Source organism: Mauremys reevesii, linkage group 7 (genome assembly GCF_016161935.1).
Source record: "Mauremys reevesii isolate NIE-2019 linkage group 7, ASM1616193v1, whole genome shotgun sequence".
In the NCBI taxonomy this organism is placed as follows: Eukaryota; Metazoa; Chordata; order Testudines; family Geoemydidae; genus Mauremys; species Mauremys reevesii.
Genome location: NC_052629.1, coordinates 108,047,648 through 108,069,383, shown reverse-complemented (window position 1 = coordinate 108,069,383; position 21,736 = coordinate 108,047,648). Strand labels below are relative to the sequence as shown.

The following is a 21,736-nucleotide window of genomic DNA, read 5'->3' as shown; positions in this document are numbered from 1 at the left end:
CTGAAGTGTTCAGTCTGCCTTTAGTCTCACTTTTTCCACTAGTATTTCATAGGGAGATGAAATCTTCATTGAGGTCTGGTCTGATGAAGACTTAATATAACCATTCCACACACACCATCACATTGTGGCTTTTTTGTATTTTATTAAATACAGTTACACAAAGGAGGAGCCCATTTATTCGTTTTCCTCACTGCGCAGTCTGGCATTTGGATTGGTGATCTTGATAGCAAGCTGAGCTGCTCGTTCCACAATTACCTTGCGGTTCTTGGAGGAAACATTGTGAGCAATCTCTGCACAATAAGACCTATTAAAATATGAATATGGATACATAATCAGCATTTCAGCAGCATAAAGCAGGCCAATATTCAATTCACAGCCTGGGGGGGGGAATCTCCCCCCTTTTAAGCAGCACAGGAATGGAAATATTGAGCTAAGTGTGCATGCATTGTGTAGGAAAAGAACAAGCAAGCAGTTAAAAGTATTCTTGCAAGAAAGTTAAAATAAATACTTGAACCAAATATAGTATTAGCTGTTGTCCGCTGAGAATTCATGATTTAAGCAGTTAGAAATAAACAGGTTATTAAAGTGTACACATAGTGCCTAGTGCAAAAAAACTCCTCTGCAACTTTCTTCTAGACTATTTATAACTGGGACTAAATAGGCTTAAGTTTGAATGTAAACATTAAATCTAAATTTTGACCACACCATGTTAGTTGAAAGATCAGTTTAAGTTTTAATCTGGTATTTTAGCAAAATCTACATCTCACAAATATTCCACTTGCACTTCATTTCCTTTCTCCATTTCTCATCTGCCCACTGCTGTAGAAGATTAACTCTTGTAGTAGGACAGTGTGTCAGATCACAAAATATTAGTACCAGCTTCCTGCTCCCAAGTAGCAACACACTCCCCTACCCTGCTACTGAACTGTCTGCTATTCTCTTCTTGAAATGCCAACTGCATTTTCCCCTCCTGATCCCACTTCTCTGCATTATCTCTGTAACATCCTCAGATCGAGTTACTGCTGGAATAAGGCAGCGCAGATCCAATGAAAACAGCCAGGTTGCATCTACTCATGTCAGTAGTGACTCAAGCCCTACCACTGATAGTTCCAACTCAGTTTCCTTGTGGGGCTCAGTTTAGTTACAGCAAAATGTAATACATAGTTAGAAAATGCAATTCAAAGTATACCAGGGACCAAATATGTTTCCTGCAATACACAAGTCAGATGCATTTACAAGGATAAAAGGTTACCGTTTAAAGAATGGTCTGACATTTTATAAAGCCTCTATTTACTACATATGCCTATGATCTTCTGCATGTGCATTTTTTAGCAAATACTGTATTAAGAAAAATGCAATCAACACATTATTCCTAAATCATTACTGTGTTTCCACCTTGTCCTTATAGCACCGAAATGTCAAGTTGATGAAAGCAAATCCATCTACCTAGTACTATTTTCTAGGATGCTGCTGCAGCAGCAGTTTGTAGACATGGAGGTATTCAGCACACTGCCAAATCAGACCCTGAATTTAGTGTGATATTAAGACCAATCATGATACTTAAGTTAAGGGAGGTTGTGGAATCCCCATCACTGGAGGTTTTAAAGAACAGATTAGACAAACCAGTCAGGAAAGGCCTAGTTATACTTGGTCCTGCTCAGCATTAGAGTTAATGAGGACTACAGGACTTCTCCAGGACCCTTCCGCCCTACATTTTTATGGTTCGATAATGTAGTTACTCAGGAAGCCTGTATCACAAGAATAAGATCAATCTACAAAAGCCTATACAAAGCAAAGTTTAGGGTTTGTTTAATCAAAGTTCAAAATTACTTCTACCCTTTGAATGTTTGATCATAAAGTGATTTCTCCTAAAGGCTGAAGATGATGATGCACTGTACTTAAATAGAACATTTACCGTCCCAGGAAGAGGACAGAACTGAAGGGGAAACAGGAAGGCAGGCACAGCCAAGATACTGTTCTTTTAAGCCAGGTGTTCTCAAGCTCTCTCCACCTCGGACCCCAAAACTCAAATACAACCTTGTTTCTTGACCCCAATTCCCAAAATCCTTTATGGTCACATCTTACAGTCCTTTGTTGTTCCCAAAAAAACCACGGTATTACAGGAACAGCAAGAAACCATGGCTTGGTTTGGAGCTAGTGGGTACAGGCTGGTCAGCAAGCTGATATTGCCGAGGGCTAGGAATGCTGTACAAGAGTGGTTAGAGCAGTTGCGGGCTAGGGCTAGTTTCAGTTCATCCCCTCCCCCATTCTGCTCCAGGAAGGTTCCACTTAGAGATGTCAAGGAGCTGAATACTTCGACAAGCAGGACTGCATGTTCATCCTCTTATGCACATGTCAGTAGTGCCCAACGGCCTCCAAACATGATTGAGGCCCCAATGAGCTAAGGCACTGAATGATAAAAGGTAATAATTGGAGCTATACCAATCTCCTAGAACTGGAAGGGACCTCGAAAGGTCGAGTCCAGCCCCCTGCTTTCACTAGCAGGACCAATTTTTGCCCCAGATCCCTAAGTGGCCTCCTCAAGGATTGAACTCTCAATCCTGGGTTTAGCAGGCCAATGCTCAAACCACTGAGCTATGTATGGGATGGTACTTCCTGGGCACAAAGCATGGTATAGATGGGCAACAAGAGGGAGCAGCTCCAGCAAGAGGCAAAGGCAGGAGAAAGAGAACAGAGCATCTCACTCAGGCTTAAAATCTAGCAGCTTCTAACCATTTCACTCGATCTCTCCCCGCCCCTTGAAAACCTTGATTTTGATCACAAGATTACAACAGAACCGAAGTATAAACCTGCATCACAGAATACCAGGGTTGGGGTAAGACAAACATTTTGAGTGAGTTTTAAAGAGATCTTTCCCAACTTACTTGTTACTCATCATCAGCACCTCAAGTTCTTTGACATTGTGGACCAGAAACTTTTTGAATCCTGTGGGCAGCATGTGTTTCGTCTTTCTATTGCTACCATAACCAATGTTGGGCATCAAGATTTGGCCCTTGAACCTCCTGCGAGCTCTGTTATCAATACCTCTTGGTTTACGCCAGTTGCGCTAGGGAAATGCAAGCAAGTTTTAAGAATACAATTGCACAATCATGAAAAATAAATCCAAAGATTCAGGGTGAACATGGTCTTTTTCAATCAAACATTTCTCACACCCTCCAACATTACAAGCACATCTGCAAGGAACCTCTACCATAGTGTTATTACAGAAAATCCACATTTCTGATTCTTGATAATTAAAGGGACTTTTTATGTTGTACCTCATAATAGCTCCTAAATATATAGTCACTTCTCAGGCTTTAAGATTTAGACACCTTTCCAAAAAGTTTTTTTTTTGGGGGTTCAGAGGGACGCATACCTTGATCTTGACATAGCGATCTGACTGATGGCGGATGAACTTCTTGGTTCTCTTCTTGACGATCTTAGGTTTCACCAGGGGTCTGAGGGCAGGCATGGTGTCTAAGATAGATAAAACACGGATAAGAAAGGACACAGAACAAGATGGCAATAAGTTCTCTCTCTCAAACCTGTAGCAGATTGCCTTCCATTAACTAGCCACTTCCAAAGCTAGTAATGGAATGGGTATTCCTCTGCAGTAGTTCTCCCTCCTGCTTCCGAAGCTGGAAGAGTACTGAAAGCTCTCCAGAGGCGGTCCCGGGGAGGTCCCATTTTGCCCACACGAGTCAAAATTATTTGGGAATAAAATGTCTTTGCAAGTTGTATCAAAGAACTTGCACAAGATGTTTTTAGGAGCTTAATTCCCAAATGATCCCACCCATCCTCCCAGTTCTGTGGTTGTTGCTGGACTCCTTCCAGTTTGTGCCTAAACTGCTGAGTCTAAAAAGCCACCCTTGCAACATGTACTAGTTTCCAGTCCATAGAAACTAGAAAATTAACTATAATCTTGCCCCTCTTCCCGGCTAAATCTCTCCAGTAAAGCCTCAGCAGATGCTATTTCAATTTGAGTTGTGTCTCCATTAAAGAACTTTTTGGTTTCCCCTGTGCAATGCAATAACTCCCTCTAGCATTAACCCTCAAGGCCTTTCCCTTACCTACAGCAAGGCTCCCACTTCCACTGGCCAACACAGTGGCTTATGCAACCGCTTTAAACTGGGATTTCCAGTGCGATCTTGGTTGACTAGAGGTGAACGACGCTCATATACTAGGATGTCCAGCACAGTAGCATAAAGAGATTAGATAGCGACGTCCGCGCGATCACTCGTGTGAGTCAATTACCGCTCAGTGGGAGAAGGGCATTTGGGGGACCCTAGTAGGCTCCCTGCGATCACGCTCCTCTCCCCCCCCCCAAGCAGTTCTCTGCTGCTGGGTGTCCAGGCGCACGGCCCCTGCAGGGATGGGGGACAAGGCCCCGTTTCCCCAAGCCGCAGCCGCAGCGCCCCCACCATTCGGAGACGCCCCCGCCGCCGGCCCCGCGGGGAGCCCAGAGCGGGGAGGGAGGAGGAAGAAAGCTCCGGTCACCCAGCGCTGGGGCCCCGGGCGTCTCCTGCTCCCCCAGGGCCGGGGAACGACTCCCCCTTCAGTCGGGGAGCCCAGAACTCGCCCCTCCCGGGGCGGCCCACCACATCCCCAAGCTCGCCTCACGCCCCTGCCCCGGAGCCCGCTCCCGAATCCGGCTCGGCCGCCAGGCGACCCCCCGGCGCCGCGGCCACCATCCCTCGCCCCCGCCGGGAAATACCCCGGAGCGCTAACGGAGGGAGCCGCCAACGGGCCTTCGGAGACTGCAGGGCCAGGCTGGCGGGTGCCCGGGCACCGATGGCGACAGATCCGGACCGGCGCGGCACTTACCACTTCCTAATGGCGGCCACCCTGAGAGGCAGCGCCGCTGAGAGAGAGAGAGAGAGCGGGCGAGCGCGCGGGCTGATGAGGTAACTCCTGCAGGTCCTGGCAGGCCAGATCCCTGATCAGGACCCAGAAAGGGGGACTCTGAACCAGCCTCCTAACCCTAGTAACTACGATGGTTAGATGAAGACCGGAGAGTATTTATTTAAGAGAATAACAGATTTTAAGATGACTCGTAGTTTTTCTACCATAATAGCAACTATAATCTGCCAGGACCTATCCCAAGCAACTTCCGTCAACGGCATAGGCAACAGCCAGAGGAGCGAGAATGAAGCTACTTCCGCCAGCACTGATACCACTGCCTGAGGGCCATCTAGTGGCAGGTTTCGGATACTGCAGCGTTGATGCCACATGGCACCCAAGGACAGATTACTGAGGTTTTGGCTGTATTAATTTATTTACTTTTTTCATTTTATTAACACTTTTTTTTCCTGCGTCTTCATGGGAAATTGTCAGGTAACAAAGCTTCAAATATTAATTGTTGGTTGCATAAAATGTTGCTTTACAAAAATCAATATTTTTATAATAATGTAATATTGATAAATATACCTATATAAACTCTTTACAATGTATTTTCTAATAATATTAAGGATTTTTCTTAATTTTTTAGGGACGTTTCCAGATCAAATATTTCTTAAATGTCTGTTTCTTGCTAGTGTTGTCAACTTTTTGCTTTTTTTATCACAGGAAGCAAACTGTTAGTGTTTTTCTCAAAGCTCATCCTTTACGCAATGTTTAATTTTCTGCGTTTCACTTTGGTTTCAGTCCTCCTGCAACTGGATCCAGTTGGATCATGCAATTAGTGATATTTTTTGCTAGGATGTAAAACTAATCTGGGAAGTTTTGGCTGCCCTGGTAATTAGAAACCACCTGGCACTTATCACAAGACTAGTTCTTTGCCCTATGGATTTAACCAAATCTAGGTACAGTAACTGCATTCTAGGCTTTGGGAGAATTTGACAGTCACTATAGGTTACCAGTAAAGGAATAAATTGGTATTTTTCTAATAATTTTACTTTAGTGTGAGATTAGCCTATATGGCTGGGATTAAGTCCACAGGGAGGTTGTTTGCTGCCTCTTTTCTTATAGGATGCACCTGGGAGGTCTAGGTATCTACCCCCATAGGGCTGAACCATAAAATGAAATGAGTCAATGGATTCTAAGCAGGGACTCAAGTGGGGCTCTATTGAGTGGATGTACTTTTAGAGAACCCTGGGACTAGAATGTTCTTAAAGCTTTCAATGGTATATCAAGTCTTTAGGAACATATTTTATCTGTTTATACCTTTTCTTTCAGAATCCCATTTATACCTTTGCTAAGCTTGTTTGAGGCTTCTATCATATTTTTGTGAGATCCTATCTCTAGCCATTCCCGTAGGGATATTCTAGTTCTAGATTCCAGTCTTGCAAGCACCTATGTAACTGTTTTAACTTTAAACTCCTGAGTAGACTCCTGGAAGTGAATGGGACTACTCATGCACTTAAAGTTAAGTATCTGCATAAGGGGGGGCCTTAATTATGGCTTTAAGCTCTGTGTGGAGCAGGGGTTATTAGAGAAGCACAGACTGAGAAATTGTAAAGACTACCACACCAACCTGCTTCCTGGTGTATTTCAATAGTAGCAGATGATGCCTGCAAAGTACTCTGGGATCTCTTGGGATGTTATACTTTGTAATTTTCTGTTAAAATAGCAGCACACCGCTGGTCATTTGCTCCTGGTCGCACATCTCCCCAGCCGTGCTGTTAATCATCAGTTAACGTTCCACTCAAGCCTGATCAGTATTAACACATGCTGGCGCATTCTCTTGAATTTCACTTGGGTCGCTAAGCAATGAAGTAGGTTCGTTCAGCCTGCTCAGCAGACGTCACCGTTAGAATTGTAAACTCTGAAAGTTTCCAATGTGACTAGTGATTTAACAATTTGAATAAAGCCATTTATTGTTTCATATGTTCAAAGGCCAGAAGGGGCCATTGTGATCATCTACTCTGACCTCTTACACAGCATAGGCCAGTGAGCTTCCCCAAGGTAATTCCTAGAGCAGATTTTTTTTTTTAAAATCCATCATGTACATTGTATTTTATGAATAAAGCCACAACTTAATGTAAAAACCAAACTTGATTTTTATTTTTTTGAGGCATTTTTGTAACTACACTTTTCTGATTGGCACCAGCTATTCACAGTACTGTGAGGTGCATAACATTCAGTTTTTCTATTTACTAACTAGCCTGTTCATAAATATTTTCAAGGAAAGATCTTTATGCCTGGATTATGGTTATTTAGCTATGCTGTATACAATTTAACCAGACAGTTCCATGTTACTGAGAGATCTCCATAAATTCCATTTGACTGCTACATGTACGGTACTGTGTTTTGAAGAAAGAGAATACAATTCAAAATGAATAGCTAAAACCTGCATTCCGTATAGTATGAAAACTCTGTGTCAGAACCTCCCTTCTCTATGAGATTTGCCTTTTTTTTTTTTGGCAGGGGAGGATAAAGGTACATTTATTTATTTATATCTATATTTAAATCTTTCATCAGCCTGTTAAATTGGGGTCACTACCCCCGTCTCTGGCTGAGCAGGTGGCAGTCAAAGATCCCATCATGCTGGTCAAAGGGGCAGGGATCAGACCAGTGTCCCAACAACCAGTGTTCCTTCTCTCATAGTCTAGTGTCCCCAGGCTGTGTGAGAATTGGCAGGTTTCAAGTGTTGGTCCATCAAGACATTTTTATCATGGAAATCAAAATCCTTCTGAACAGGTACAGCGTGGGCAGCAGGAGAGCAAGTTTCCCCTGCCCTCCCACACCCATGTGCCTTGACTCTGATTTCTACGAGTGTGACAAGTTAGTTTAGTCACCATCATGGCCCACTCACTCTTCCATCCCAAGGCTGCCAGTAAGTGCGGCTAGTTGTGATGGCGGTTTTTGTGACTTGGCTCTATCTGCTGGTAGAAACTAGACTGAGACTTGCCAAGTGCATTTTACACAGGTCACCAAAGAGCTGGATTTGAATCACAGGAACAGAGGAATTGCCAGCTTCAGTCAGATCTGAGTGTAGTAGGCCACCGTCAATACCAAGAGTGAGCCGGCGTGACTTCATGCACCCACAAGGGAGAACAGACCTGTAAACCTCCCCTGTTGGACTTTATCCCCTGAGTCCTGAACCAACTGAACTGAACTCTGCCATGTGAGGGTCATCCTATCCCCATTACCCGGCCTGCTTATTTATACCCATGACTGTCTTTAACTGTTGTATGAGTGATGTATCCTCACGGCTTGCTGACTGTATCTTGAACTCACCCACCGTATACCCTGGATTTTTTATTTTTTTTTTTAAATTGGAGATATACCAATCTCCTAGAACTGGAAGGGACCTTGAAAGGTCATCAAGTCCAGCCCCCTGCCTTCATTAGGCAGGACCAATTTTTGCCCCAGATCCCTAAGTGGTCTCCTCAAGGATTGAACTCACAACCCTGGATTTAGCAGGCTAATGCTCAAACCACTGAGCTATCCCTCCCCCCAGCATTGGGGACATTGCAGACTGTATATGTTATGTGCTATCCAATACCAAAATACTAGCATCCCCCTATACTCTGCATGTCACCCCCAATGACCAATAACTGACGTTTCAAACTCTCTGTATCATCTATTCTTAAACATTTTCTAATAAACTTTTAAATCCTGTCTTGGACAGTGGCTACCACCAGACGCTTCAGTGGAAAGTGCAAGAAACTCTACAATAGATGGATGTGGAATAATCTGACCCCCAAATTAGGTTTTATCCTGATCCTTAATAGTTAGTTTTTTTTTGTCCTGAAATATGAGGTTAATATCTCTCCCAGAATTTTTATTAGCATTAACTATTATAAGTCTAGATATTCTTGTTATTTTATGAATGCTCCATCCCTTTTTGAATCTTTCTAAATTCTCAGCCTCAACAATGTCTTATGGTGACGAGTTCCACAGTCTAATATTATCAGTTTTGAATTTGCCACCTTTCAGTTTCATTGAATGTCCCCAGGACTTGTGTTATGAGTCACAAGGAACAGAAACTTGCCAATCTAGAAGTCAACTGCTCTGTCAAGTCCCCCATAACTTTGGGAATGCGTACTTTGATAGCTTTATTTTGCTTATGATGGTGGCCTAAGTCCACGGAGGTGACTGAGGGATCACAAAGCTTTCATTATGCATAGCATTACTGTCCCAGACAACATCAATACTTTTGAGTCTCAGTATTTCCATAGGTCACGTATCCCTGGTCACTGATTGGCCAGCTGCGGTGTGGGTTGTAGACGCCAGGATAGACAGGTGGTGTTGGCTGAACATAGCTGAACAGGGCATGCTCCTGATTAGGCGCTATCTGTGGGAGGTAAATACGCAGCTTGTCCAGAAGGTGACCTGGCCAGAAGTTATTGTCGTGAGACTTGTAGTCCAGATTGGACCACTTCGTGTGCAGACGTCTGAAAAATATGAGCTAAATAATCAGTAACACATTTATATAATGCCTTTCACTTAAAGAAACCAAAATGCTCAATTAATTATATTCATTGTCCAAGGATTTCTTTAGCCATCACTGAAATGCAGCCAATTGTGGGGTGGAATGTGGCAGCTGTTTAACAGGAACATGGCAGAACAGCTCAGGATAGAAAGTGGCAGAGAGCCACATACTGAAATGAAACCACAGTCATAGGCGGCAGGTATCATAGGCTGGGGGAGGCTGTGCCTCCCCAAACATCCTGGCGTGGCCATGGCCGCGCTCCATCCTCAGCCCCCCCTCCTGCAGTTCCTGGCGCTCTGCCCTGGCTCTGAACGGCCTGCCGTGGGGACTTGGGGCAGCTGGCGCTGGGGCCACGCTGACCACCTAGCGCTCGGACCGTGCCACCCCAGAGGCTGGGGGCGCTGCGGCCGTGCCGCCCAGCACTCCAGTGACCCAGCGCTGGGGGTGCTCTGGGTTCCTGTGGGGAAGGGGGGAAGAAGAGGAGGGAGAGGGGACTAGCCTCCCCCCACTGTCTGAGTCACTGGCCACCCATGACCACAGTACAAATGCTGGCAAAATTATATTAAATTATATGTATTTATAACCCACCGTATGGCCACCCATATTCTGGTACAAGTGTATCTACATATGAGGTTATACCAGTATACCTACTCTGTAAAACTGTATCAGTCTAACTAGTAAAACTCCCCCATACTGACAAGGCTTCAGAACTCCAGTAGCTTCTGAATAAAGCTGTGTCTGACTGGTTGTTGGGGAAGAGTGTTCTTGAAGCCACCTTAGCCATTGGTTGCCTCTGCTTCGCTACTGTATATAGAGTAAACCGTTCTCTGCACAGACCTTGTTAACCGTTCATAATCCTCAAATGACATCCAGCTGCCTCTGTATTCCTTCTGCTTTCCATGTAGTCGCCCCTTAATCCCTGTACCATGCGTTCTAGCAAGGAAGATCAAACAGGAATCATTTCAAACTATGAATACACTTTTTGGTAGAGATCTCAACCAACAGACTGGAAGCTCATTGGGGAAAATTCCCTTGTCTTTCTACATGTCTGTAAATTATCAGGTGTATCCGTGGAGCTACATAAATAATAATGCAGTGAGGAAAGATGCTGAATAAGTAATTGTACATGTACTAGATGTTCCATTCAGGTTTTCACCATCATCATGGTACATAAGAATACTTAATAGCTGTATAGCACTTGGTAAGTTCAAGGTACTGTACGACATCAATGAAGCAATCCTCCCAATGCCCCATGAGGTAGGTGGGTAAGTAGCACTAGCCCCTTTGTACAGATGACAACACACATTGACACCACTGCAACAGTGTCAGTGTAACTGAGAGGAGAATCTGGGTCATTCACTGTCATGATCTTATCAGAGGCTGCCCCCGAATGTATTTCATCCCAATACAGATACACACCATATTGGATGCTGTATCATGTCTCGTCAAAAGGGCCAGCAAAATGGGGTTTGGGCAAAGAGGAATGAATCACAAGATGGCAGCAGGAACATTTCCACTCATTGGAACTGATTCTTCTCTTACTTACATCCACGTAAATAGTTGACCTCAGTGGAGTTACTCTGAGTTACACTGTTGTCAAACCAGTGACAGTAACAGGAGAATTGGGCATACTGTGACTTTCCCTTGTGTCTCATGGACACTGGAATATAGGACCAGCACTGGAAACTGTATGCTCCACACCTAAAGCAAACATGGTCGTCTGCTATAGTGTACACATGCCCTGGAAGAGACACTTGAGCTAGTGGAGGAAAATTCCCACCCCCCACCAAAACACTTTTGCCTGCTTGCCTTAAAAAAAAAAAAAAGCCTGAAGCCTGCCTACTGATGTTATACCATTTTAATTATTATTAAACTAAGACTGGGGCACCATTGTGTTAGCATTTAACAATGTCTCTGCCGCAAAGACCTTGCACTCTAAATAGACGAAGGGCAAGAGGAGAAACAAAGGAACAGAAAAGTGAAGTGATTTGCTCAAGGTCACACAGCAGATCAGTGGCAGAAATTGGAAAAGAACCCTGGTCTCCTGACTTCCAGCCTAGTGTTTCAGCCATTAGGCCATGCTGCTGCTTGGAGATAAGTCACTATAGGTTTATAGCCCACTAAGTGGTCCACTACAGTAGAAACTCTTTGAACAAACCCATTTTTGGCGTCCCTTTTTAATGCATTTCTTAATCCTTGTCTGCTTAAAAGCAGTCGTCTTTGATGGTGACTCCCATCCGTTGTTGTATAGGGACCCCCCGGCTGTCTGATCTTCCGCACATATGCTCCTTCTTTGATTATTTTGTCTCCTGGGTACAGCAGGGCTGTCAGCAAAGAACGCAATAAAAACAAAGCAGTAATAACTAATTGGCACATGACCTGCTAAACGTTTTGAATGGATTATGAGCTCAGGGAAGTGAGGGACTAACAGAAATGGTTTGAGTCTGGCGTAGTGCAGGCAAACTCTGTGCAAGCTTAATCTACAGAGCTCTCCCAATGCTCTTCAATCCTGACCCGCAGCACTCCTGCTATTCCAGTCCTGCTCCATCCCACATGTGCCAGTCCATCTCTTGTCTTCACCTGCAGTATCTCTTGCTATGCTGAGCTGAAATCACCTAACACTGCTCTACCCCAGGAGCCTCAATCCTGATTTGGAGCACCGCTTGCTATTCCAATCCTTCCCTAGCACTCTCAATGTATTTTAATCCTAACCAGCAGCATCCACTGCTAGACCAATCCTGTTGCTATACACGGAACTACAAATACACCTCATTCTTCACCCATCTACTTAGCATCTGTTTCCCACCCATAGGAAATGCTAAAATAAGAGCCATGCATTTGGGCCAGGGGGCAAAGCTTAGCCTGAATTGTTCTGAGGTAGCACATTTACACCAAGCCCAAGGTTTTGCTTTACCTTTTTCCAGGACCTTTTCGGTAAGTGGAATGTTATATTCTTTGCATAATTTGAGACACTGCAGATAGACCATGTAGCAGGTCCTTCGATGCTGATCAATTATTTCCCCCATTTCACTCTCCATTGTAGATGGCAAGCAGTGTTCATCAATGGCCTTGTTTCCAGATCTCACCAGTCGACAGCGTTCCAGCCATTGTATTGGATTGACCTTGGCCTGCAAGTAAAGGGCAGGCCCCCATTAGTGTAGCTGGATAGAACATTTTCATGGCCAAAGGGCTAAATGAATCCCTGGTGTAATTCCACTCACCTCAGTGACGTTACGCCAGGGATGAATGTGGCTCAGAAGGCACTGTTTGTGTGTACAAATGGAATTCTGTGCATGCAAAATGGGTAACTGTGTTTTCATGAGCACACGCACCGGTTTGTGGATGAAATCCATCTTGTGTGGAGGGCCAGTACAAGGCCCGTGCACACTCATATCCCGCATAAGCCCCATTTTGAGTGGTGCCTTAGTTGTCTACACAGCAGTGAATTGCACAAGAGTTTGCACTAGAAAACACAGTAGTTGTTTTTTTCAGAGATCTTTTGAAAAAACTGAGCCTTATAGTTTTGTTCCCTTTGCTCTTGGAATGTCTTTAGCGTTAATTTCCATTACAATGTGTGCAATGGAGATTCATCAAACCCTGGGAGGTGAGATTGTTAGTTTCAGAAGATGCAAATAGCTGGACCAATGCATCCTGATTTTTTTTTTTAAAAGAACCTCTCCCAGCAGCAGTGCTACCTAGTGGTTAGAGCACAGAGTGGTGGGAGACAGAACTCCTGAGTTCTATTCCCAACTCTGCTGCTGACTCATTGTGATATATAGAAAACAAGACAGGACAAAGTGCTTGAAGATATCCCATAGGGATTAATCCTGTTTTTGTGAGCAGATGGAGTAGAAAAGATGACCCTGATGGACTTTTCATTCTGGGGTATGTAAACCACTTACATTTAGCTGTGCCTCTCTTCACCCCTCTGTAAGGAAGGGAATAAAATACCTATAACTCAGAGTGCTGGAGGCAAAATTAATTGCTTATAAAGAGAGAGTGTCAGATAGAAAGTGCTATATACAGAAAGGCAAAAGATTACTAATCAATAATATTCTCATTAAAAGCCCTTGTTTTGGTTTGGTTTTTCTAAACTGCTATTTCATCCTCAATCTGTCACACACATGGGAAGGCCTGAAATGCAAAGCATAAGTAAATGAATAATTTCTCTGCAGATATGCAATACCTTCTCCCATCGTTTCCTCTCTCTGCATCTCTTCCCAATTTCCTCCATTTCCTCATAGCTTAGAGGTCTGTGATCCGGTTCGGTGTTGAAAGGGGGAACTTCTAACAGTGTTAACTTTGCTCCAGGTTCACTAGGAGCAAGTGGCTGTGTCTCTTTGGTTTTGCCAGCAGCAGATGCTGGACGACTAACAGTTTTAGAAACAGCTTTTCGGGTGTGAAATCGGGGACATGCTGTAGAATCACAAGAAACAAAGACATTATCTTAGCATGTAGCAGAAAATCAACTTCTGAACTGATCAGAACTCATGAAAGAATGAACAAGGGGCTTTGTTTTCTGTGCAAATTTGAGTTAGCAACAGGCGTAGACCAGAACTCTGGATACCAACAGCCTCGAGCTTTGGATCCAGATTTGTAGCCAGACCCGCATTTTACAGCTTAACCCACCTCCAGTTTGAAATGATTCCTTAAAGCGCTTTATTGAAAAGTCTTGAAAGTAACTAAAGAGTTCCTGGGTTTATGTTGACCCTCCTCCCTCCACCCCCTTTACTAATGATCACACTTGATTCACAGAGCTTTACAAAAGAGGATGTGTCATTATCCACATTTTATACATGGGGAAACTGAGATACAGAGCGGCAGACTGACTTTTACAAGTAAATCTCTGCCAGGGCCAAAATCCAGACCCTCTGATTCCCTATCTTGCCGCTGGACTATTTTACCTCCCACCTTTATTTGAGAGAGAATTTGTTTGATATTAGGTAACGTTGATCATACAGCAGTGTTTCCCAAAGTGCCCACTGCAAGGAGGACTAGATGGGGGCAGAGGGAGTGGAGAGACCAGAACCAACTTTTTGGGGGGGGGGGCAGAGGGTGGCAAGGACTCTCCATTATTCTCCAGACTCTGACTTGCAACTTTCTGTTGAAAAAAAGAAAGTCTCTCGCTGTTACGGTTTCACCATCAAAATGTGACCCGAACATAACCAAGGCAGTGGTGTCTGCCTGAAGTAACAGGGAGCTTGAAACAATAGCTCTGCTGCATGTGCTGCCTTGTTTGGTTCAATAGCTGCTCGCTCAGAAGCCAAGGATGATGCTTTAAATGTCAACAGCATTAACCATTTCAAAGCGTGTAAGAAAAGGGAGGGAGGATCATATTATGAGGACTTAAAATAAGGGGAGCCCTTTAATGACACCCGGCAGAGCTGGAGAGTGGTGTGGTCGGGTGTCTGATTTCATTTTCCTAAATGGAAGCTCAACTTGGAAGTACTTGGCAAATGCTGCCTTCTCTCACATTCCTTCAGAATCAGGTCTTTGTTTCCCAACAACAGTGATAGAGAGAGGCCTGAATTGGGGGAGAACTAAATTGTAACCCTCCAAATAAGTGTCCGTAGGAAACATCTGAGCACAGGACTTGGTGTGAGGCACCCTGAGTTCTGTTCCCAGCTCCAACACTGACTTACAATTGGGCCTTGAGCAAGTCACTTAACCTCTCTGTGCCTCAGTTTACTCAGCTGTACAATACAAATAATGATGCTTACCCCAGTGGGATATTTGTTTTTAATCCTAATACTTTAATAATACTGTGGCTTTCTCTAGTGTCTTTCCTCTGAGGCTCTATAAGCATTTTAGAAATATCAATTAATTGCTCTGAGGAAGAAGTTAATGTTTGCAGGGCATTTTGAAGCTGTAAAGTGCTACGTATTTCTCAGCACTTCTAGGCAGGTCTCCTTTCACCTCTTGACTGGTGAGACTGTAGCATAAGGTAACACGTGTACACGGACAAGGTTTCACGTAGAGATGAGCCAAGGAGGTTGGGTTTTGGTTTTGCAAAATCAGGGGTGGCTTGAATCTTGGGTCCATTTTATCCAAATCTCCAGAGTTTGAGTGGAAGGGCATTTGTGTCAAAGGTTCTAGTTTTCAGCCATCTGGCTGGAGGGGGCCAAGAATGTCAACCAAATTCTGGAAGGGATATTATTAAACTTAGGGTTTAAACAATTCTCTATTAATGAGCAGGATGAGACCTAATGTGGGGGGCAGGTTATCCCACATCTGCTACTGCGGGCATCTTACACTTCATGTGAAGCATCTGGTGCTGCTCATTGTCGGAGACAGGATGTTGTACTAAATGGACCTGGGGTTGGACCTAGCGTGGCGATTCCCATGCTCCTAAGAATGAAGATCATTTTCCTACCGCAGGTTCCTTTTTCTTACCTCTTTTTGCCTCCCCAGGTTGTTTTGTCTGATCTCTCATTGTATCCAGCCATATATTTTGACATTCAACCAGATCGTCACTGGTTATAAAATTCCCACGTTTTGAAGAAGTAAGGAAGATGATCACATCTTCCAGGTCATTGTCACTGATAGGGACTTTGGCCTGTAAAAAGAAAAAATTTCAAATGTGATCATAAGAAGATTGAAGGCTGCCATAAAGCCTTAGGGACCAGTTCTGAAGTTGCTCCATGTGCACTACTACCATGGTATTGAAAGATGGTGTCGCCTGGTGGCTGGAGAATCACAGAATCATAGAAATGTAGGGCTGAAGGGATCTCGAGAAGTTATGAAGTCCCACTCCCTGTGCTGTGGCAGGACCATATAAACCTAGACCATCCCTGACTTTCCAATGATGGAGTTCTGCAACCTCTCTTGAACTCTATTCCAGACATTAACTATCCTTAAAGTTAGATTTTTTTCCTCTAATATCAAACCTGAATCTCCCTTGCTGCAGATTAAGCCCATTACCTCTGGGAATTAAGATCCATGGATACTATTCTCAGCTTTGCCACTGAAAGGCTGGGTGGCCTTGGGTAAATCACTTTGCATCCTTGGCCTTCAGTTTCCCCATCTGTTGTTGTTACTAGACATATTAGAGTAACAGCTAATGGCACCAACTGAGATCAAGGTTGTGTTGTGATAGGCACCGTACACATAAATTGTAAACGACAGTCCACAGACAAGGGTAGAAGAAATTGAGGTACAAAGAGGTGAAGTGACTTACTCAAGTCACACAGAAGGCCCGCAAGACAGCCAGGAATAGAAGTTAGGTGTCTGGAGTCCAGTCCAGTGCCCTCCCCACAGGACCACATTGCTTCTCCATTCACACACCGCTACCTACAGCTTGGGTTTTGAGGCTAATTAATGGTCTGTAAAGCATCTTGAGCTCCCTCAGACTGAAGGAAGCTATATCATCACTGTTATGGAAACCAACAGCAGATCTGCACACGGGGCAGAATCCGAATTGGCCTATGAGTTTCTTTTGGACAATGTGACTGTGGGTTTCGTCCTCAGCTGGGATTCACTCTATCTCTTGGGTCTTCTAAATATGCAGCTAAATTCTCTTTCCCTTCTCCCTACAGATTTTCACAAGTTGTGGAGTAAAATCTCTGAAGATTAATTCCCCATAGATCATTTCTAAAATCAGTGTAACCACGGTGAAAGGAGGACCTGTTGTTGTGAGATCAGCCCTTATCATTGGCTTCAGGGGAGTTACACCGCCAGAAGTAGGGGAGAATTTCAGCCTTATATTCTTAACCTGTTTTCTGCATACCCCCTTGATAACTTTAATGAAGTCTGATCTCATGAATTGCTTCTTGTCCTTATCCGCCTTCCTGAATAAGTCCACCATCTTGAGCTTTTGTTTGTGCAGAAGGTTATGCAGTGTGATGAGGGACTGGGGATAGGGAGCGTTGATAAGGGGGATGACTCTTCTTTGAGGAGGCAGGTCGTGCTTTGGCAGCAGGTTCTGGAAGAGATTGAAGAATAATCATGAGATCAGTTTCATCCTAATGAGAAATTCAATCAGGTTTCCTGACTCAGGACATAGAAGTGTGAAGACTGTAAAGTGATGGAGCATCAGCTGGTATAAATGGGTACAGCTCCATTGACATTAATGGAGTTATATTGATTTACACCAGTAAAAGACCTGGCCCTGGCATGTTCCATACCCCTCAAGATGACCTTAGTTTGGATTCAGTCTTTCCTCACCCTGACCAGAGGCCATATAATCCCCTCTGCCTCCATGGTCAGCGGGAACTGGAATCCAGGAGGCTTTTCCTGGAGACCCATAAGACGGAAGTGCTGCTTCTGCAGCACTGTTCCACATTTACACCGCCCAATCACTCCATGAGGACTATGCATAGTGCAGGCAGTGCTGATGGGAGAGGTAGGGACTGGATGGGAGGGCCAGCAATAGACAGCTCTGAACTTCCTGGATGCCCAGAGGTTGTATTGGGGAGGAATTCAGCAGCACCAGCCTGCAGGGTCTTTCACCACAGGGTTTTCCCTATAGTTACTGCAAAAGCTGCATTGCCAGGGCCCAGCATCAAGGGAGCAGGGAGTTAGTACACAGAGGAACTTTCAGATGGACTGCTCTGTGCCCTGTCAATCTGCAGCTTTAAGGGATGGAATATTCAGCTAATTCCGGGAGAGTGCAGCTGCTGCCCCAAAAGGTAGAATTTCAGAGAAACTCCTCCAGTGCAGCCTGGCTGAGTTACCTCTTCATATGCAGAAGTAGAGTAACTATCTTCAGGGGAACAATCTGAATAGGTTGGTTGTATAATTATCTCACTTTCTGTAATTTTACTGATGAGTATCTGCAAGGATACATGACTGATACTAGCACCCATAGAAAGAAAACTTACCTGACTCTCCCTCTGTTTAGCTACAGTTGTGAAATTCAAATGATCAGTGTAATAGTGAGGTGTGACTTCCAAGTGCTGCAGTGCAGTAATTCAAATGGCAGAGGAATGAGGCATACACTTACTTCAAGATTTCTGGTCGCAGCTAACTTCCTTTCAGCCTTCCTCACTGCTCTGCATTTTTGTAAGTTTTCCAGGACTCTATCTTCTTGCTCAGTGGTGCAAAGTTTTTGACGTAGCCATTTTTCAACATCCACAAGGCTATCCAATTGAGAGCAGAGCTTTCTCCTTTCCGTTATCCAAGCTTCCAGCTTTAGTAGATCATCTCTTGCTTCTGAAGGTTCTTCCGGAGTGTGGGGACAGCTTTCTACCTCAGGGGTCACTTGCCAGGCCGTAGCTTCCTCCTTTTCATTGATGGCAGTGGTCTGAATGGGTTTTGAACCATCAGAAGCCGGTCTTACCATTGGAGGTGCGATAATAATGCGACGTCTGGATTTGGGTGGTCCAAATTTACTTGGTTTCACTTTAAAGAAAAACTTTGGATACAAATCTCTGAGTTTGTATTGTTTAAAACAGTGCTGTAAAACCAGTTCCGGCTTGACGCTGGTAGTGTCTTTGAGCAAATCTTCCCCAGTCATGGTGTCCCCTTAACTAAAACCAGATAAATTGTTTCAAAATTCAGTGTGTCAAACTCAATTGTGTTAATTTTGCTTCGAAATTTTGCTTCAAAATATTTGTGGGGTCCTTAAAAAAATGACAATGAGCTGAAATCAGATATGACCTTCCAAAGCTAAAATGAAATAATGCATGATACAATAAAAACGAAGCTAGATGGGCACTACTGTGCAGACAGTGCAGGCCTCCTTTATAATAAAATATAATAAATTAATTGTGACATGTCCCCTTTCAGAGTACTGGACAGGGACTCAGGAGACTTGGGTTCAATTCTTGGCTCTGCCACTGACCTGCTGGGTGATACCTGTAAAATGGGGATAATGATACTGAACTACTTGTAAAGCACTTTGAGATCTATGAATGAAAAATGCAGTGTGAAAGCTTGGTATTATAAGTATTTCATCACAAGAGTGGTTGGGGAGGAGTGTCCATATGAAGTTATAAATGGGCTGGTCTTGTATTATTCTTTAGTTTTGGTCCAGTAAAAGACAGTAAAAAACACAATAATTCATCACACAACAGGCTCCAGAACTCTGGGATCTCTCTAGTCCTCATTTGTGTCTGTTAGTATTCACAAAGTATAGGGCATGCCATCACAACCCTGGAAGAGGCTCAGGTTATCATGCTAATTTTCTAGTGCTTCATATTGCTTTAGAACAAGTGTAAGTGGTAGCATCCGTCTTGCGTTTCCTGCAAAATGAAATTTGCTCCATTTTATAAAATATTTAGCCGCTCCGTCAAGAACCAGACCGGCCAGTTTGGTGTTCCTAATGCCAAGCTGACAACCTCAAGATGATGCCGGAATTTTTTAAAACGCTTGAGTGGAGAGCAGGCATTACTATGCTGAGGCTGGAGTGAGTGACAGCTGCTAAGGTCCCTGCTGTAGCCAGCAGACCCAGCGTCTCAAGCTAAACAATCTCAGCAGAGTCAAGCCAAAGCAGACCCGTTCTTAGCGAGAAGGGGCAGCTAATAGGCGTGGGGCTGGCACCTTCGCCTCCCCATGCAGCTGCAAAGCAGCGGAGACTTCCAGAGCCCTGTCCTACCTGGCTGCTCCCGGCCCAGGCTGGCCAAGTCTGCACCCAGCTCCGCCGCGCCGGCCCGGGGGCGGGGAGCTCAGGGGCCCCCGCGAGGCTGCCCCGGAGCTCGAGGCGCTGCGGCTGCCCCTCGCGGGGGCACGGGACGCGAGGCGGGGGCAGGCACCCGCCCCGGCTTCTCCCACTTGCATTTTCGCAGGTGCAGAGCCTGGGAAGTGTTGCTGTTTGGAGACCATAGCAACGGCCCCGCGTCCTGGCTCCTGATTGGCTGAGGCGGAGTCGGCCTGGCTGTTGTGTGGGCGGCGAGTCACACACTGGCTGGTCGGCCACGCGCCCATCTCCCCGGCCCCTGAGCTGGCCGGGAGCAGCCGGTGCCCGGGGCAGGGCGGAGGGACTCCGCTGGCTGGGAACCCTCCGCTCAGCCGTGGCCATGGAGAGGGGACCCCTGCCTGGGGCATCCCGGCTGCTACGCTCCCTGCCCGGGGCATGGCACAGAGGGGCCCCTTTAGAGCCCCCCCTGAGGATCGCCCCAGCCCCAGCCCGGCCATCAGACTCCAGGTCTCGCGGCCGAGCAGTCCGGCTGTCTGCATGTAGATGTTTGTGGGCCTTGTTTATAATGACCGAGGAGCACAAAGTCAAAGGCTTTTCCCAGCAGAGGGATCTGGCATTTTATTCATATCTATAATGCATCGCTTCTCCACCAAGCCCCCACGGCAGCCAAAGAGGAGGGGGCAGTCCCTGCCCTTGCAAACCGTTGTTTTCACTTCATACTGTGCTCTTTTAGTGAAGGGGAAAACCAAATCTTCAGCACATGTTAATTTAATGACCAAGTCTGAATGGGTGATTCATTCTTGCCTGGGTAAGGCCTCTCAACTGATGCTAAAATCTGCTAACTTTATGGACCAAATAACTACTATAATTTTATTGTATGTATTGCTGGGCTCTGTTAGTCAGATTTTTAAGGTCCCCATCTCCAGAACATTTGGGCACCAGAATCCCTTTGAATAGAAAAGTATATTTTATTGCTATGTTGTTTTAAAAAGTTAGTTGTAACCTTTAAAAGAGCCCCACATTTTTCATATTATATTCTTAAAATATCCCCTACTTAAATATTAATCCTGCTTTTCTTGACATTGTACCGTCATATTATAGGAAGGTACAAACACTCAGATATTGCAAAAACTACTAAATAAAACAATTACCAAGTATGCAACAGATGTGGAAGTCTAGAGAGGTGGTTAAAGCAGGGGACCAGGAGCCAGGAGAAAGAGGATTCCATTCTGTTGTACATTAAGGAATCATGCTATGGCCTTGGGTAAATCATTAAGGGTTTGATTTTCTGATGTGCTGAGCATCTCAACTCCCACTGAAGTCAGTGGGAGCTGCATGTGTCCAGCACCTTTGAAAGTCAGAACATTAACCAATCTCCATCTCATTCTTTCCATCTGTAAAATGGGTCAAAATACACACCCAGTTTGAGATGCATAGATTAAAGCTGCACTGTATGTATAGTTCATTAGGTGCTTCACAGGGTAAAGGCATTATGCATTAGATTCAAATGCAGAGCTTGAACCCGGTCCTTGCACCAACCTTTACATGTTGTTTACATGCTTTTGTAATTATAGATGCTTCTTTAGGACCTGTTTGACTCCTTTAAATATGGCAAATATGAATTCAGAAATAAGGATTTTACAGCAGCTCAGGTGTTAAAAAAATCTTATTGAAAAATAAGGCTCATTAACCAATACCCCACTAGGTTGGGCCTCACCGAAGTCTTGTTCTGGACCTGATTTTGTGAAGTTTGACTTCAGCGGGAGTTAGATAGTGCTCAGATT

General features: G+C 44.6%; 2 protein-coding genes and 1 non-coding gene across 6 annotated transcripts; all 3 read right to left on the bottom strand.

The window, feature by feature from the left end:
• Window positions 1–117: 117 nt before the first annotated feature.
• Window positions 118–4,985, bottom strand: RPL32 (ribosomal protein L32). Of its 2 annotated transcripts, XM_039547851.1 has the most exons (5): window positions 4,825–4,932; window positions 4,071–4,180; window positions 3,377–3,477; window positions 2,886–3,067; window positions 118–304 (listed from the first exon to the last, which is right to left on the bottom strand). In XM_039547851.1, exons 3-5 carry the CDS (start codon window positions 3,470–3,472, stop codon window positions 175–177), a joined length of 408 nt encoding a protein of 135 aa, XP_039403785.1. In that variant the 5' UTR covers window positions 3,473–3,477; window positions 4,071–4,180; window positions 4,825–4,932; the 3' UTR covers window positions 118–174. The 2 variants fall into 2 exon arrangements, with proteins under 2 accessions (XP_039403785.1, XP_039403784.1); XM_039547850.1 differs by lacking the exon at window positions 4,071–4,180 and having other exon boundaries at window positions 4,825–4,985.
• Window positions 3,544–3,683, bottom strand: LOC120369587. The gene has a single exon (XR_005583260.1). It is a non-coding gene; the product is annotated as a small nucleolar RNA SNORA7 (small nucleolar RNA).
• Window positions 4,986–8,954: 3,969 nt separating the features above from the next.
• On the bottom strand, window positions 8,955–20,104 carry EFCAB12 (EF-hand calcium binding domain 12). 3 transcript variants are annotated; one of them, XM_039546232.1, is made up of 9 exons: window positions 19,911–20,104; window positions 18,318–19,557; window positions 17,088–17,297; window positions 15,770–15,932; window positions 13,563–13,792; window positions 12,291–12,504; window positions 11,535–11,700; window positions 10,214–10,309; window positions 8,955–9,338 (listed from the first exon to the last, which is right to left on the bottom strand). In XM_039546232.1, exons 2-9 carry the CDS (start codon window positions 18,828–18,830, stop codon window positions 9,092–9,094), a joined length of 1,839 nt encoding a protein of 612 aa, XP_039402166.1. In that variant the 5' UTR covers window positions 18,831–19,557; window positions 19,911–20,104; the 3' UTR covers window positions 8,955–9,091. The 3 variants fall into 3 exon arrangements, with proteins under 3 accessions (XP_039402166.1, XP_039402168.1, XP_039402167.1); XM_039546234.1 differs by having other exon boundaries at window positions 17,103–17,297; XM_039546233.1 differs by having other exon boundaries at window positions 18,318–18,843.
• Between the last annotated feature and the right edge of the window lie 1,632 nt (window positions 20,105–21,736).

Bases quoted from the DNA above. Each gene is read 5' to 3' on its own strand.
- RPL32 (XM_039547850.1), bottom strand. From the start codon at position 3,472: ATGCCTGCCCTCAGACCCCTGGTGAAACCTAAGATCGTCAAGAAGAGA. The intron at 3,068-3,376 runs GTATGCGTCCCT...GCATTTCCCTAG, and splicing joins ATCGCTATGTCAAGATCAAG to CGCAACTGGCGTAAACCAAG. The intron at 305-2,885 runs GTAAGTTGGGAA...ATATTTTAATAG, and splicing joins GTGCTGATGATGAGTAACAA to GTCTTATTGTGCAGAGATTG.
- EFCAB12 (XM_039546232.1), bottom strand. From the start codon at position 18,830: ATGACTGGGGAAGATTTGCTCAAAGACACTACCAGCGTCAAGCCGGAA. The intron at 13,793-15,769 runs GTAAGAAAAAGG...GTGATTCTACAG, and splicing joins ACCTGGGGAGGCAAAAAGAG to CATGTCCCCGATTTCACACC. The intron at 10,310-11,534 runs GTTTGTTCAAAG...CTTCCTTGCTAG, and splicing joins AAAAGGGACGCCAAAAATGG to AACGCATGGTACAGGGATTA.